General features: G+C 42.8%; 1 protein-coding gene across 1 annotated transcript; it reads right to left on the bottom strand.

Moving 5' to 3' along the window:
- Window positions 1-7936: 7936 nt before the first annotated feature.
- LOC126106486 (cuticle protein 79) lies at window positions 7937-13848 on the bottom strand. The gene is made up of 4 exons (XM_049912787.1): window positions 13789-13848; window positions 10037-10462; window positions 8539-8643; window positions 7937-8109 (listed from the first exon to the last, which is right to left on the bottom strand). Exons 1-3 carry the CDS (start codon window positions 13801-13803, stop codon window positions 8560-8562), a joined length of 525 nt encoding a protein of 174 aa, XP_049768744.1. The 5' UTR covers window positions 13804-13848; the 3' UTR covers window positions 7937-8109; window positions 8539-8559.
- Between the last annotated feature and the right edge of the window lie 2057 nt (window positions 13849-15905).

The raw sequence follows: 15905 nt of genomic DNA, 5'->3' as shown, positions 1-15905 counted from the left end.
ACGCAGATCTCCTAAAAAATCATCTGCGGCCTGCAGTCAAATCAAAGCGACGTGGATTGCTGTCAGCAGGTGTCCTTTTGCACCATGACAAGGCAGGGTCCCACACTGCCTGTACAATAGTTGCAACAATCACAGACCTGCATTTTGAGTGTCTTCCTCATCCACCATACTCACCAGACCTTGCCGCAAGTGGTTTCCATTTATTTCGACCACTCAAGGACGCAATGGTAGGAAAGAAGTTCTGTTTTGTTGAAGAGGTACACCACGCGGGGCATGAGTGGTTGCGCGGACTATCAACAGAATTTTTTTTTCTAAAGAAATTTATGCACTTTTTAAGCGCTGGAGTACTTGCATTGAGCGTGGGGGAGATTATGTTGAAAAGTGATACAGCTTTGTACCACTTCTGCATAATAAACAATATTTAAAAAAGTATTTAATGTTTTCATTTTACTCTCCCTGACCTTGCTGTGTGTGTGTGTGTGTGTGTGTGTGTGTGTGTGTGTGTGTAAGGGGAAATGGGGTGCCATGGACCCCATTAACTGCTGAAACAACCCCCGAAATGATCCAATTGTTTTGCGTTCTCGACAGACCGTCCTCCCCACCGTGTAAGTTCTGTAAACTTCCTTTCTGTAATTCGCCAAAGATATCCTGCTGAACAATTTCGTGTTGCCTCTCCATATTAAACTCACTATCTACGCTCTACAGATAACTAGTATCTTATTCCGCTACATTCATTGTAACTAAATTCCTGTCTTGTGCATTCCTGAGCAAGCCGAAAAATGTTTAATATGGGAAATACACCTAACAGTTGAACGAAAATCTAAGCATAACACATGCCAATAATTTCGTCACCCCACATACAATCACCACAATCACGGAAGCAGTTTCGCCCCATATCATTCTCACAGCCACAGAGGTATGTTGCAACCTGAGCTGAACCCTCACTTAAGGCATTGACGACGCCTGCAGATGTGAACGTCGTTCACAACATCAGTATGGACAGTTGTAAACCACAACAAAATCAAAAGAAAGCGAAAGAAATGGTTAAATATCTGTACAAGCAGGTTAACTTAATTTGTTCCCAAATTTCTGTTGATTACCATAGTTGTGCTTCGAATCATTCAAAATTTTATTTCAGTGAGAGTAACTGTTGAATCAGACCTAAAATTTCAGCCAATGAATATGGTAAGCATTATAAGTTTTATACTAGACTAATACCGGATCAGAATGTTCAAATGGATCAAATGGCTCTGAGCACTATGGGACTTAACTGCTGAGGTCATCAGTCCCCTAGAACTTAGAACTACTTAAACCTAACTAACCTAAGGACATCACACACATCCATGCCCGAGGCAGGATTCGAACCTGCGATCAAAGCAGCAGCGCGGTTCCGGACTGTAGCGCCTAGAACCGCTCGGCCACTCCGGCCGGCGATCAGAATGTCCAAGGCAACAAATATGCTGTGCCGGCGTCGTCAGTGCTTGAAGTGGGAGTTCAGTTGAGCTTCCAACATACGCCTATCGCTGTCAGAATGATCCCCATTCGTTGGAGTAGCTGATAATCAGATTGCTTCTCATGGGCTCATGGAAATTCAGTAAAATGTGTCAAGCAACAGATTACTAATAAGACAGGGGTGGCCGCAGCAGACACGAGATGTGAGTGTTGCACCCCACGAAAGGTAACAGGCAGAGTGATCAACCAACAATGAAATGAAATAGTGGTCCACATTAATCGTTGTTTATTGCAAAGTGTGCTGCTAATATGCATGAATAACAAGTTAGTAGGAGATCTTTCCACAAGAAGTGCAGAAAAATAAGAAAATTAACAAATGGTGATATGAGACAATACTAATCTAACACTAATTTCTCATCTAAGACTGGATACAGTAGACGGATGGGATAAAATCGTAACCTATGCGTGAATTATAAGAAGATAAATCTGTGATGTCGTACAGTAATTGCCGGAGTCTTCCAGAAGGATAAAAAAATTACACATCAAATAACATTACTGACAGTCACGAATGAGCCTTAAGTCTACCGAGAAAAGTATTACATTCGTGAAACGTACCAAAGCGCCTACAGATGCACAATAATTCTCATACCCTACTCGCCCAAGCTAGGAGACAATTATCTCTCCGCCTAGCAAAAGTTTTAAAACGTCAACCAGTCGTTATACCGCCATGTCTGCAGTTCTTAAACAATTTTGATTTACTCTCCACTCCTGTGAAAAGTTTTCTACTTCAATCAATCCTCTCGTCTTCACATCCGCATTTCTTGTAAGCTGGTGTCCTGACTCCTTTGAAGCTACTATTTTTGTAGATTAACCTATGAGGAACCATCTACAAATTTTTAGGCCAGTGGTCATTCACCCCACGAAAAACAGAGCCGGAGAAACGGTTCATCGAAGAGGAAACAATCCCTGTCCACAATGCACGTATGTTGCTTCTCACGGATCTTTATCTGTCACTGACTTCCACTGTCTCAGCGTTCTCGAAAGGCTACTTGTCGGCACGAGACAAGGTTCCTTTGACATGCGCTTCGCCCACGTGGCACTGCTTGTAAAAATTGAGGCTCGGCTGAGTGCAGGTGTTCGTCACATTGGTTTGTGATTGTAGCCCTGGACCTCACATCATATAGGGTGCATTATACATAAAACTGCAGGAACACGACACACAGAGCCGACCGGGGTGGCCGAGCGGTTCTAGGCGCTACAGTCCGGAACCGCGCGACCGCTACGGTCGCAGGTTCGAATCCTGCCTCGGGCATGGATGTGTGTGCTGTCGTTAGGTTAGTTAGGTTTAAGTAGTTCTAAGTTCTAGGGGACTGATGAACTCAGAAGTTAAGTCCCATAGTGCTCAGAGCCATTTGAACTATTCTTCCCCCAATGGCACAACGTGCGACGCAACGATGCTAACAACAGGAAAAGTTCCACAACTCCCTCACCCATAATAAGTATCCAACAATATGAAACTTCCTGGCAGATTTTGAAGTAATTCTAAGTCTAGGGGACTGATGACCTCAGCAGTTAAGTCCCATAGTGGTTTGAACCATTTGAACCATCCCCCTGCGCTTCCCTCTGAATGGTGATCCGCAACAACCATGGGGGTCAGTCCGAACAGCAGGTTATTGGGCCTGACCACAGAACACAGCCTGGCTTGTCATGTACCCAAGTAACCTACACTGTATATTACATTAAAAATGAAAGCAGACTGCTTAATCCCGGAGACCACTGACGTTACTAATTACAAGTGTTAACTATTTTATTAATTGATGGGAGAAGAATTTAGATAGTAATGATTTTAAATCAGTTATGAATAAGAAGTTAGAAGCATATTTCATTAGGGGGAACATACACTACTAGCCATTAAAATTGCTACACCACAAAGATGACGTGCTACAGACGCGAAATTGACCCGACAGGAAGAAGATGCTGTGATGTGCAAATGATTAGCTTTTCAGAGCATTCACACAAGGTTGGCGCCGGTGGCGACGCTTACAACGTGCTGACATGAGGAAAGTTTCCAACCGATTTCTCATACACAAACAGCAGTTGGCCGGCGTTGCCTGGTGAAACGTTGTTGTGATGCCTCGTGTAAGGAGGAGAAATGCGTACCATCACGTTTCCGACTTTTATAAAGGTCGGATTGTAGCCTATAGCGATTAAGGTTTATCGTATCGAAACATTGCTGCTCATGTTGGTCGAGATCCAATGACTGTTAGCAGAATATCGAGTCGGTGGGTTCAGGAGGGTAATACGGAACACCGTGCTGGATCCCAACGGCCTCGAATCACTAGCAGTCGAATGAAAGGCATCTTATCCGCACGGCTGTAACGGATCGTGCAGCCACGTCTCGATCCCTGAGTCAACAGATGGGGCCGTTTGCAAGACGACAACCATCTCCACGAACAGTTCGATGACGTTTGCAGCAGCATGGACTATCAGCTCGGAGACCACGGCTGCGGTTACCCTTGACGCTGCATCACAGACACGAGCACCTGTGATGGTGTACTCAACGACGAACCTGGGTGCACGAATAGCAAAACGTCATTTTTTTCGGATGAATCCAGGTTCTGTTTACAGCATCATGATGGTCGCATCCGTGTTTGGCGACATCCTGGTGAATGCACATTGGAAGCGTGTATTCGTCGTCGCCATAGTGGCGTATCACCCGGCATGATGGTATGGGGTGGCATTGGTTACACGTCTCCGTCACCTCTTGTTCGCACTGACGGCACTTTGAACAGCGGACGTTACATTTCAGACGTGTTACGACCCGTGGCTCTACCCTTCATTCGATCCCTGCGAAACCCTACATTTCAGCAGGATAATGCACGACCACATGTTGCAGGTCATGTACGGGTCTTTCTGGATGCAGAAAATGTTCGACTGCTGCCGTGGCCAGCACATTCTCCAGATCTCGCACAAATTGAAAACGTCTGGTCAATGGCGCCCGAGCAACAGGCTCGTCAGAATACGCCAGTCTATAGTCTTGGCGAACTGAGGTAGCCCGTTGAAGCTGCATGGTCAGTTGTACCTGTACACGCCATCCAAGCTCTGTTTGACTCAATGCCCAGGCGTATCAAGGCCGTTATTACGGCCAGACGTGGTTGTTCTGGGTACTAATTTCTCAGGATCTATGCACCCAAATTGCGTGAAAATGTAATTACATGTCAGTTCTAGTATAATATATTTGTCCCATGAATACCTGTTTATCATCTGCATTTCTCCTTGGTGTAGCAATTTTAATGGGACTCAGGGATCGAGACATGGCTGCACGATCCGTTACAGCCATGCGGATAAGATGCCTTTCATTCGACTGCTAGTGATTCGAGGCCGTTGGGATCCAGCACGGTGTTCCGTATTACCCTCCTGAACCCACCGACTCGATATTCTGCTAACAGTCATTGGATCTCGACCAACATGAGCAGCAATGTTTCGATACGATAAACCTTAATCGCTATAGGCTACAATCCGACCTTTATCAAAGTCGGAAACGTGATGGTACGCATTTCTCCTCCTTACACGAGGCATCACAACAACGTTTCACCAGGCAACGCCGGTCAACTGCTGTTTGTGTATGAGGAATCAGTTGGAAAGTTTCCTCATGTCAGCACGTTGTAGGTGTCGCCACCGGCGCCAACCTTGCGGGAATGCTCTCAAAAGCTAATCATTTGCATATCACAGCATCTTCTTCCTGTCGGTTAAATTTCGCGTCTGTAGCACGTCATCTTAGTGGTGTAGCAATTTTAATGGCCAGTAGTGTAATTGTAAACAGAAGAATGAAAAGACTGGTAGAAGACGACCTCGGGGAAGATGGGTTTGGAGTCCAGAGAAATATAGGAGCACATGAAACAATACTGACTCTACGACTTCACCTACAAGATTGGTTTATAGCATCTGTAGATTTAGAGATAGCTTCCTGCAATGTTGACTGAAGTACTCTCTTTGAAATTGGTGAAGGTAGTAGTGGTAAAATGCCAGGAGCGAAAGGCTGTTTACAACTTGCAGAGAAACGAGACATTAGTTGAAAGAGTTGTGGAGCGTGAAAGGGTAGCAGTGGTTGAGAAGGGAGTGAGACAGGGATGTAGCTTATCATCACGGTAACTCGATCTGTACATTGAACAAGCAGTAAAGGAAACAAAAAATGAAGTAGGAATTAAAGTTCCGGGACAAGAAATAAAAACGTTGAAGTCTGTCGGTGACTTTGTAATTCTATCAGAGACGGCAAAGAACTTGGAAGACCAGTTGCACGAAATGGACAGTGCTTGGAAAGGAGGGTGTAAGATGAACATCAACAAAAGCAATCCAAGTACAATGAAATGTAGTCAAATTAAATCACGTGATGATGAGGGGATTATATTAGGAAATAAGATACTAATAGCAGTAGATGAGTTTTGCTATTTGGGCGGCAAAAGGCTGATTATGGCCAACATAGAGAATATAAACTGTAGACTAGTGACGGCAAGAATAATGTTCCTGAAGAAGAGAAAATTGTTAACATTGAATGCAGATTTAGGGTTCTAATGTCTCTTCTGAAGGTATTTTTCTGAAGTGTAGCCATTTATGGAAGTGAATCCTGGACGATAAATATCTTACACAAGAAGAGAATAGAGGCTTTTGAGGTGTGGTGCTACAGAAGAATGTTGAAGATCAGAAGGACAGATGACGTCACTAATGAAGAGATATTGAACTAAAAGAAGGGATCTTTTGATAGGACACATTCTGAGACATCACCAGTTTAATATTGGAGGGAAGTATAAGGAGCGGGATAAAGATCGTAGAGAGCGACTAAGAGATGAATATAGGGAGAGATTCAGAACGATGTTGGTTGCAGTAGTTTAGCAGAAATGAAGAGGCTTCCACAGGATGGAATAGCATGGAGAGCTGCATCAAACAAGTCTTTGAACTGAAGATCATAACAACGGAACATGAATAACACTTGAGAAGTGCCAGTACAGCAGTGGTGTGACGCGTGTCACAAAGATTCATCACAACAGACGAATAATATTCCGTGGATCAATGGAGACAAGTTTGTGAGATGTTGCAAGGGTTCAAAGACGATTCAGTGTCACACATTTTATTTAAACACAGTACAAGATGGCCAGGAATTATGAAGTATTGTTTTATTTAGCATATGGATTGTGTGACGAAATCAATTGGTTTCAAGAGTCGCTGCGAAATGAGAAGAGAGAGTTAGCGAAAGAAAATTTTATGATTCTCTCCTCAACTCCACTTTTCACTAAAGCTGCCCCAGCACCAATGTTGAATTCATGTGTATTCATCCTACTAACTTCTTATGCACTAGTTTTAAACCTTCGCATTTTCTGTAAAGCTGTTTTTACTTTTACAGTGTATTATAATTATGATTCGTGTTATAAAAGTAAAGAACTGATAACAGCAAAGGACTTTAATAGATGAACGCATTACGAATGAGTTATTGGACTAAGAGTTTTTGAAGATGTCACCATGATTAGACTTGATTTATCGAAAATACATATTATGAAAACGTTATTACTGTAAGTTGAGTTCTTCTACATGATTACTGTGGAATACTTCAATATAGTGTTTACTAGTACCGTGCATAAAACATAGAAAATTCGGACACTAACTTTCAATACTATTTTTAAGAAATGCTTTATTATGATGTTTACTGTGTTATAATAGCAAGCATTTACAGAACGCCACAGATGAAAATTATACGCAAGTAGACTATAAAATGTTTTTTTTCCTCATTGTTAAGTAAGGAAATTATACAAGTAAAGTTTCATTTGGCATGGAATTACTTTACAAATCCATTAACGCTGCCTAACCGAAGAATAATGTTAAATATTACACTATTTTATTTGAAATATAAAAATTAACAACAAGGTCATTTCATGATAGAATATTTTTCGTTATGCATACAATGTTGCGAAAGGAAATTGTGAAATAATTCCTATTTTTTTTAAATTTATTATTTTGATTTTGTTCAGCTATGTCGTTACAGCAAGAACTTTGTAGAATACTTATGTCCTCTACTGTCAAGTTCAGCATATGCAAATAAAATTTAGAGATTTTGACTATGATGCCGAAAATATGTTATTACAGTGTTGTGTTCGGCTGAGACTCGATGGAAAACAAACATGTTCTGGTATTAGGATTTTTCCATATCGCAGTTACGTGAACCTTTCTAAGTTTCCCAACCGATACCTTGAATATCATTTTAAACCACAAAACACATACAACAAAATATTTGGCGTTCCATATGAAGGAAACTACGAATACTGCATCCCAGGAGAAATCATATTACCCAGAACAGCTAAATGCAACAGCCAGTTAAAATAGAGGCCGATTCTTATAATGAGACTCTGTGGAGAATAAGATCAATGCAGATTTTATAAAGTACTGTAGGAAATGGTTGGGGAAGGATGTAGCGTGAAATAGCAGACGATTTGTATTCTGATACTCAAAGCTTTATTGCATAATTTAGAGCGATGGTACAATGTCTTTGTTCACTTGGAAGAAATAAATTAAGATAATGTGATGTTCTAGAAACGAAGAGTAAGAGGAATATCAACATGTTCATCTTGCCGTCGTTGGATGTTTGCATCAGGCTGCTTCTGGCGGAACCTGGGAAAAAGAACACTGGCTGTAGACATTCTCTGCGATATTCAGTTTGTGTCAGTGCTGTGATGTGTCTATGACAGTTCATAAAAGGGTGTAAATAAAACTACAGTTTTGCCTCAAGTGCTCTACTGGAAAAGCAACCAATTTCAGAGAATGAAATTTTAACAGGGACAATACACAGCCAGAGGGCAAAGGATATACTATCGGCTTCCGATTCTACTTGGGCCACAGCACCAGAAAGCAAAGCTGTAAGACCATATACATATGTTCATATGTCTAGTAAGATAAAGAATTTATGTTTGCTTTTGTTGATAATAAAGCGTTGTAAAATCGTGCAGTAGTTTTAAATCTTTTTTGTACGAGCGTGAGCCATCAACGTTTATCTATAACATAGCAGCTTACTATCTGTCTAGTTTCAGCGTTACCACTTACCAGATGCTGGCGACCTGGAGCTTAGTGAAGCAGAGATTTGTAGCCGAAGCCGATGGCTGGGGCAGCAGCGATTGCGGGCACAGCAGTCTTGATCACCGCTGGAGTCTGGAAGCGAGAAAGCGAAAGGTGTATGAGTCGTTTGTCCACGCTGCGAATGCACTGGTGATGGGGTGGACACAGAGTGTCAGTTAGATATTTGTGCCGAACATTGGTCTTCCGTCCTTATTGTTCCTTCTTGTTTATTCTCCTACTATTGATTGATTTTTGTTTTAATTGCACGCTAGATCAGTATGATGAAACTGAGGAGCCAGTATCCATGGTCAAGGAACATCAGAGAAGTTAATAATGAATAAAATTACATTTACACGAATCCTAAGCAGATAACAAGCTGTTGAGTATTTACTAGCGTAATCGGCAATATAACACAGGAATTTGCCAAATTTTTTTCCAGGAACTCCTTCGTCTTAAAAGTGCAAGGATTATTGCTAAGATTTTTTATTTAAAATGGATGCTGCAGAATACTGAACGACTTGCTGCACAAGAGCCAAGGCGCTGCATTCCAAATGCTGATTGGAGTTCTGCCAAGTATTAACTGAGTGAAAGGTGATATTGTTTCGGAATAATCAATTGCAACTATATGATTCCAGAAAACTTTTTAAGTATTATCTGTGATGTATATTTGCAGACTGAGGCGACGAATGAAAATTTATACCAAGGCCAGGATTGGAACCCAGGTCTCCTGCTATAACCACCACGCCGTCCAGTCATAGTGACTTTGCATAGCTGCACGGGTGTACTAGCAGCTTGCCCAATCCAAATTCCCACATACATCTTGAAAATATGCTCATATTGTTAACAACAAATGACATTAATGGAAATATAGTATACTAAGAGGCAAATTGCCAAATTATAGGCTAGAAATTAATGGCAATTCTGAGTAACTATATTCTGCAGGTGGATTATTTGGTAGTAATTTACTTGATCTACCTACGTTAGCTCCAAATATAGTTGCTTGGTTTGCAGTTATTCCTTCTCATATGGTTACAATGCATATATAAATAATAATAGGGATAGACGAGAGGTTTTTGATTGTACATAACACTTTGTTCGAACTTCCATTTATAAGCCAAAAATAGCCTTTGTTGTTGGGAAGATTCACACCGCAATAAAATACTGCACTTTCTAAAAAGTTATCCATGGGGTTCAATACTAGCTCCATTTCTATTTTGTTCTACAGTGATACTTGGGGATAGGCGTATGAAAGTGATAGGAAACTAGAATAATCCTTGTTTTGAACTATCGATTATTGGAGATACTATTCTAATGCTAAACCTTTCATGCTTGTATATGCAGGCAAATACAGCACCTCTGTTCGATGCTCTATACATGATGAAGGATTGTGATTGCTGAACTAATGCCAAAGCCACTTCCTGGTAGCTACCCTGTTACCGACGTTCTCAAACCCTTAGTTAAATGGCCTCAGGACCATGAAACTCACCTGCTCGTGGATGACCTGGGGCGGTCCCTGGACGAGCTGGGCAGGGGGCTGGATGAGGCGGGTCTGCACGATGGGGGGAGGCTGGATCAGCTGCCTCTGCACCACTGGGGGCGGCTGCACCAGGCGAGCCGGTCCAGGCACCACTCGGGTGCGCACCAAGGTTGCGGGGGCGGCGGCGATGCCGACAGCGGGGGCAGCAGCGATGCCAATAGCGGGAGCGGCGGCGAGGCCAACGCCTCCCAGTCCGCCTCCCAGTCCGCCTCCCAGTCCGCCTCCCAGTCCGCCTCCATAGCCGCCTCCATAGCCGCCTCCGTAGCCGCCGCCGAAGCCGCCTCCGTAACCGCCGCTCAGGAAGCCGGGGGCTGCCTTTGCCTCGGGCTCTGGCTCAGGCATGCACTGGGCCACGGCCAACAGCGCTACAGCGACCTGGTACGTCGGATTTCAAATGTTATTCGTCCTGTCTCAGATGTCATTAGAGCATATACCTAGGGTCTCTCTCGTACACAATCCTGCAAAGTTAGTTTCAGAGTGGGCAGTGTGCAAACTGCTGCCCTGAAGAGCCGTCTCAGAAGTAATTTATAAAAAGTTTTCCACAGGGCTCAATACTTGGTCCATTACTACTTTGTTTTGTACTGATACTTGGGGATAAATGGTCTGTTATTAGGCGTATAAAAATGATAGCCTAGGCTGAAAATCTAGCGAATGACATGGACTGCATTGGGAAACAACCAAGAGTATGACAGTGGTCAATCAAAGAAGACATAGTAGCCATTCCCACTCAAATGACAGCCTCAAGTAATACCAGTGTCTTCGTCAAAAGTACATGTATAACTTATGGTTGATACAAAGACTATAAATCATACTTTACCTCCTGTCCCTGACATGCTACGCATTGAATGTGAACCTCAAATATAATAACAAAACTGTAAGAGGAGTTCCACAGGACTTCATCTTAGTCTCAATACTGTTGTCCCCGCATCTGCAAGGTAACTTTTCTGCCCTGTGCTTTTATGATTATTTTCGTGCCAGAAATCTCAAACCAAAGGGTCAAAATTGTGCATATGAAGTCTGTTGTTGTGCTTATGGATGAAGAGTTATTTTTGGTGGACGAATGGGGCCAAAATTGTGACAGAAAAGTGAAAGTAAAGAAACTTTGAGTAATCATCTGGAGCTGATCAAACTTCGTTAGCATCGGAAACTGTTCCCTCTTATCAGAGTCTTCTGGTTACTTTTGCTTTAATTCGAATGTTGGGAATTGAAAACGTGATCTGCACATTTCTATGGTGGCATTATTGAGGTACTGACAGTTTGAAACTTTGTCTGCGAGTCATACAAGGATAGCTCAGATGGTAAGGTATTGTTTATAGAGAGGAAACATGACATTTCGAGTGCCATTTTTGACAAAACCTATCTGAAAATTGGTGGTGTCTTTCACGTAGGGGAAAGGTAACTAATTGTAAACTGTCACAAAATGCTGTAATCGAACCGTTTCCTCATGAGAGACGTTTCCTCCTCTAGTTATTGAACCTTGTCAGCAGAATGGATCCTGACATTTCGATGGAGATGTTATGGAGTTACCGATAGCTTGGAGCTTTGGGACTCCAGTCACGAGTAGTACAAGGACAGCTGAGCTAGAAGAAAATTGCTCGCAAATAACTAAGACAGTAGTTTTGAGACACAGCTTAGACAAAAATTACATTTCTAGTGTATCTAACATTATTTATGTTTTACGCCTGCGAAAGTGGGCAGACGTCATTTCGCAAGCAGTAATTCAAGGAATAACATCGGTCTGAGATAACGCATAGTTATAGACAAATACCAGTTGTGTGCGAGAGAAGCGCACGCAAATGATCTGCAGTCGCGATTGTATCGATCAGCACAATTAAGCTGATCAATCTGAAATTAGTTAAGACTGATTGAGTAAATTATAAGAAGTTCTGGAAGAATGATAGGTGAGATGTGAGATGTTGCATACTCGAACGCTGCTTTTCGAGCACTGGAGAAAGATTAAACGAAAAAAGTACGTAATGCATCACTACTATTATTTTAGAAGAGATAGTAATCTCATTTAAATCTTGTGGTCCAAGATCGTGTCTCATCTTCGATTTTATAAGATGTGCCGCTCCTTTAATTACGTCGGGGTCACGAATCGTAATTTATATTTTATGCCTGCAGCGGTGGCTCTTATATGAAAATAAGTTCCAGATCGTTTAATGAAATTTTATATGTTACTACATGCTTCAACTACTAGCACTAACTTTGTTTCCAAGAGTTCTCCCATTTGGATGTGTCGATGACTGTAGCTATAATGTGTCGTAATAAAAGAAAATACATGACGCGATCTAGGTCCTATTGTTCACAAAGAACCATTATGATCATAAGTTCATTTACGGAGTTTATTACCTCTATTTAAAAAAATCATTCGAAAAATCCATATAATTTGTTTCAATAAAAACAAAGGCAACTTTTTAAATCTGAGAGGCGATTTTATGGTTAAATAGCTGCCTCATATCAAAAGATACCTATGCTAGTATTTGTTTTCCGTACAAACCACGTATCAGAAACGTCGTGTCTTCATTTCTCTGTCTACACTGTGGGATACAGTTTTAGGCTTTGGTTCCAACTACACGTTACACACTAATATCTCCATTGCTTCAAAATTGCTCCCGATGAAGAAAGATCCGCGTTCGACTTCCAGTTTTGAATACTGCCAAATTAGTAACGTATGGTATCATTTCTCCCTTCCAGTTATGTCAGCGCTGTGATCCGAGAACAGTATCTTTATTTTACACACAGAAGGTTGAGTGTGAATTTAAACTGGGACTCCCAGCTGTGAGTCGTACACGGACACTTTGTGGATGACATCGGAAATTCACTGAGGCTTTTTGCGGATGATGCTGTGGTATATCGAGAGGTTGTAACAATGGAAAATTGTACTGAAATGCAGGAGGATCTGCAGCGAATTGACGCATGGTGCAGGGATTGAATCTCAATGTAGACAAGTGTAATGTGCTGCGAATACATAGAAAGAAAGATCCCTTATCATTTAGCTACAACATAGCAGGTCAGCAACTGGAAGCAGTTAATACCATAAATTATCTGGGAGTACGCATTAGGAGTGATTTAAAATGGAACGATCATATAAAGTTGATCGCCGGTAAAGCAGATTCATTGGAAGAATCCTAACGAAATGCAATCCGAAAACAAAGGAAGTAGGTTACAGTACACTTGTTCGCCCACTGCTTGAATACTGCTCAGCAGTGTGGGATCCGTACCAGATAGGGTTGATAAAAGAGATAGAGAAGATCGAACGGAGAGCAGCGCGCTTCGTTACAGTATCATTTAGTAATCGCGAAGGCGTTACGGAGATGATAGATAAACTCCAGTGGAAGACTCTGCAGAAGAGACGCTCAGTAGCTCGGTACGGGCTTTTGTTGAAGTTTCGAGAACATACCTTCACCGAGGAATGAAGCAGTATATTGCTCCCTCCTACGTATATCTCGCGAAGAGACCATGAGGATAAAATCAGAGAGATTAGAGCCCACACAGAGGCATACCGACAATCCTTCTTTCCACGAACAATACGAGACTGGAATAAAATGGAGAACCGATAGAGATACTCAAGGTACCCTCCGCTTGCGGTGTATGGATGCAGATGTAGATGTAGATAGCTCAGATGCTAACAAAGTGTTCGTGAAGAAGAGAGAATCCCCGTTCGTGACGGCAACTGCTGTCTCAGTGGCTGTACTCACCAGAAGACTCTTCATGGCGTCAGAGGTGATGTGCTGTGTTCCTCGGGAGCAGACGACAGCGAACTGATGCTGCGACGTCGGCGCCGCCGGCATTTATACCCCGGCGGGCGGCCGCCGGTTCCCACCCCCCGATCGCAGCGACCTCGCGGTCTCGCCTTCGAGTCCTTGTCGCGTGCGCTCGCTATTTCTAATTAGAAGCGCCAGCGGGCACACCTTCACCCGGCGTCGCAGGCCTCGATCCAGTTTCACGTCGCCTCTCTCTTTACCGCACGTCTTTTTTACTTTTTTTTCCATCCTCCGAGTCTCCTGTTAGCGGCGGTGATACCATACTCGTCACACGCGCCAGCGAAAGTAAGACAGTACCGGCGGTAGCACACGTCACCGCCGGCTAACTAGCGGACATCTAATTGGCTGCGCGACTCGGGAGTTAATGGCGCGTTTGCAAAAGTTATAGAGCTGGAATGCAGGTGCTTTACGTCCTTAGCCTTCCGTCGATGTCGTGCTCGTCGATGACGAAGTTCAACTTCGTTGGTGCGGAAGAAATTCACGATAATACGAGGGTAATCCCAAAAGTAAGATTCCTATTTTTTTATACGTACATACATCTACATCTACATGATTACTCTGCAATTCACATTTAAGTGCTTGGCAGAGGGCTCATCGAACCACAATCATACTATCTCGCTACCATTCCACTCCCGAACAGCGCGCGGGGAAAACGGACATCTGAACCTTTCTGTTCGAGCTCTGATTTCTCTTATTTTATTTTGATGATCATTCCTAGCTATGTAGATTGGACTCAACAAAATACTTCCGCATTCGGAAGAGAAAGTTGGTGACTGAAATTTCGTAAATAGATCTCGCCGCGACGAAAAACGTCTTTGCTTTAACGACTTCCATCCCAACTCGCGTATCATATCTGCCACACTCTCTCCCCTATTATGCGATAATACAAAACGAGCTGCCCTTTTTTGCACCCTTTCGATGTCCTCCGTCAATCCCACCTGGTAAGGATCCCACACTGCGCAGCAATATTCTAACAGAGGACGAACTTTAGTGGACTTGTTGCATCTTCTAAGTGTCCTGCCAATGAAACGCAACCTTTGGCTCGCCTTCGCCACAATATTATCTATGTGGTCTTTCCAACTGAAGTTGTTCGTAATTTTAACACCCAGGTACTTAGTTCCCCCCCATGAACCATGGACCTTGCCGTTGGTGGGGAGGCTTGCGTGCCTCAGCGATACAGATGGCCGTACCGTAGGTGCAACCACGACGGAGGGGTATCTGTTGAGAGGCCAGACAAACATGTGGTTCCTGAAGAGGGGCAGCAGCCTTTTCAGTAGTTGCAGGGGCAACAGTCTGGATGATTGACTGATCTGGCCTTGTAACATTAACCAAAACGGCCTTGCTGTGCTGGTACTGCGAACGGCTGAAAGCAAGGGGAAACTACAGCCGTAATTTTTCCCGAGGACATGCAGCTCTACTGTATGATTAAATGATGATGGCGTCCTCTTGGGTAAAATATTCCGGAGGTAAAATAGTCCCCCATTCGGATCTCCGGGCGGGGACTACTCAGGAGGACGTCGTTATCAGGAGAAAGAAAACTGGCGTTCTACGGATCGGAGCGTGGAATGTCAGATCCCTTAATCGGGCAGGTAGGTTAGAAAATTTAAAAAGGGAAATGGATAGGTTAAAGTTAGATATAGTGGGAATTAGTGAAGTTCGGTGGCAGGAGGAACAAGACTTTTGGTCAGGTGATTACAGGGTTATAAATACAAAATCAAATAGGGGTAATGCAGGAGTAGGTTTAATAATGAATAAAAAAATAGGAGTGCGGGTTAGCTACTACAAACAGCATAGTGAACGCATTATTGTGGCCAAGATAGACACAAAGCCCATGCCTACTACAGTAGTACAAGTTTATATGCCAACTACCTCTGCAGATGATGAAGAAATAGATGAAATGTATGACGAGATAAAAGAAATTATTCAGGTAGTGAAGGGAGACGAAAATTTAATAGTCATGGGTGACTGGAATTCGTCAGTAGGAAAAGGGAGAGAAGGAAATATAGTAGGTGAATATGGATTTGGGGGAAGGAATGAAAGAGGAAGCCGCC

The sequence above is a fragment of the Schistocerca cancellata genome, chromosome 10 (genome assembly GCF_023864275.1).
Source record: "Schistocerca cancellata isolate TAMUIC-IGC-003103 chromosome 10, iqSchCanc2.1, whole genome shotgun sequence".
Classification (NCBI taxonomy): Eukaryota; Metazoa; Arthropoda; class Insecta; order Orthoptera; family Acrididae; genus Schistocerca; species Schistocerca cancellata.
This window is presented reverse-complemented; position numbering and strand designations above follow the sequence as displayed.

Bases quoted from the DNA above. Each gene is read 5' to 3' on its own strand.
- LOC126106486 (XM_049912787.1), bottom strand. The intron at 8,644-10,036 runs GTGAGTTTCATG...TCTCGCTTCCAG, and splicing joins CCCAGGTCATCCACGAGCAG to ACTCCAGCGGTGATCAAGAC.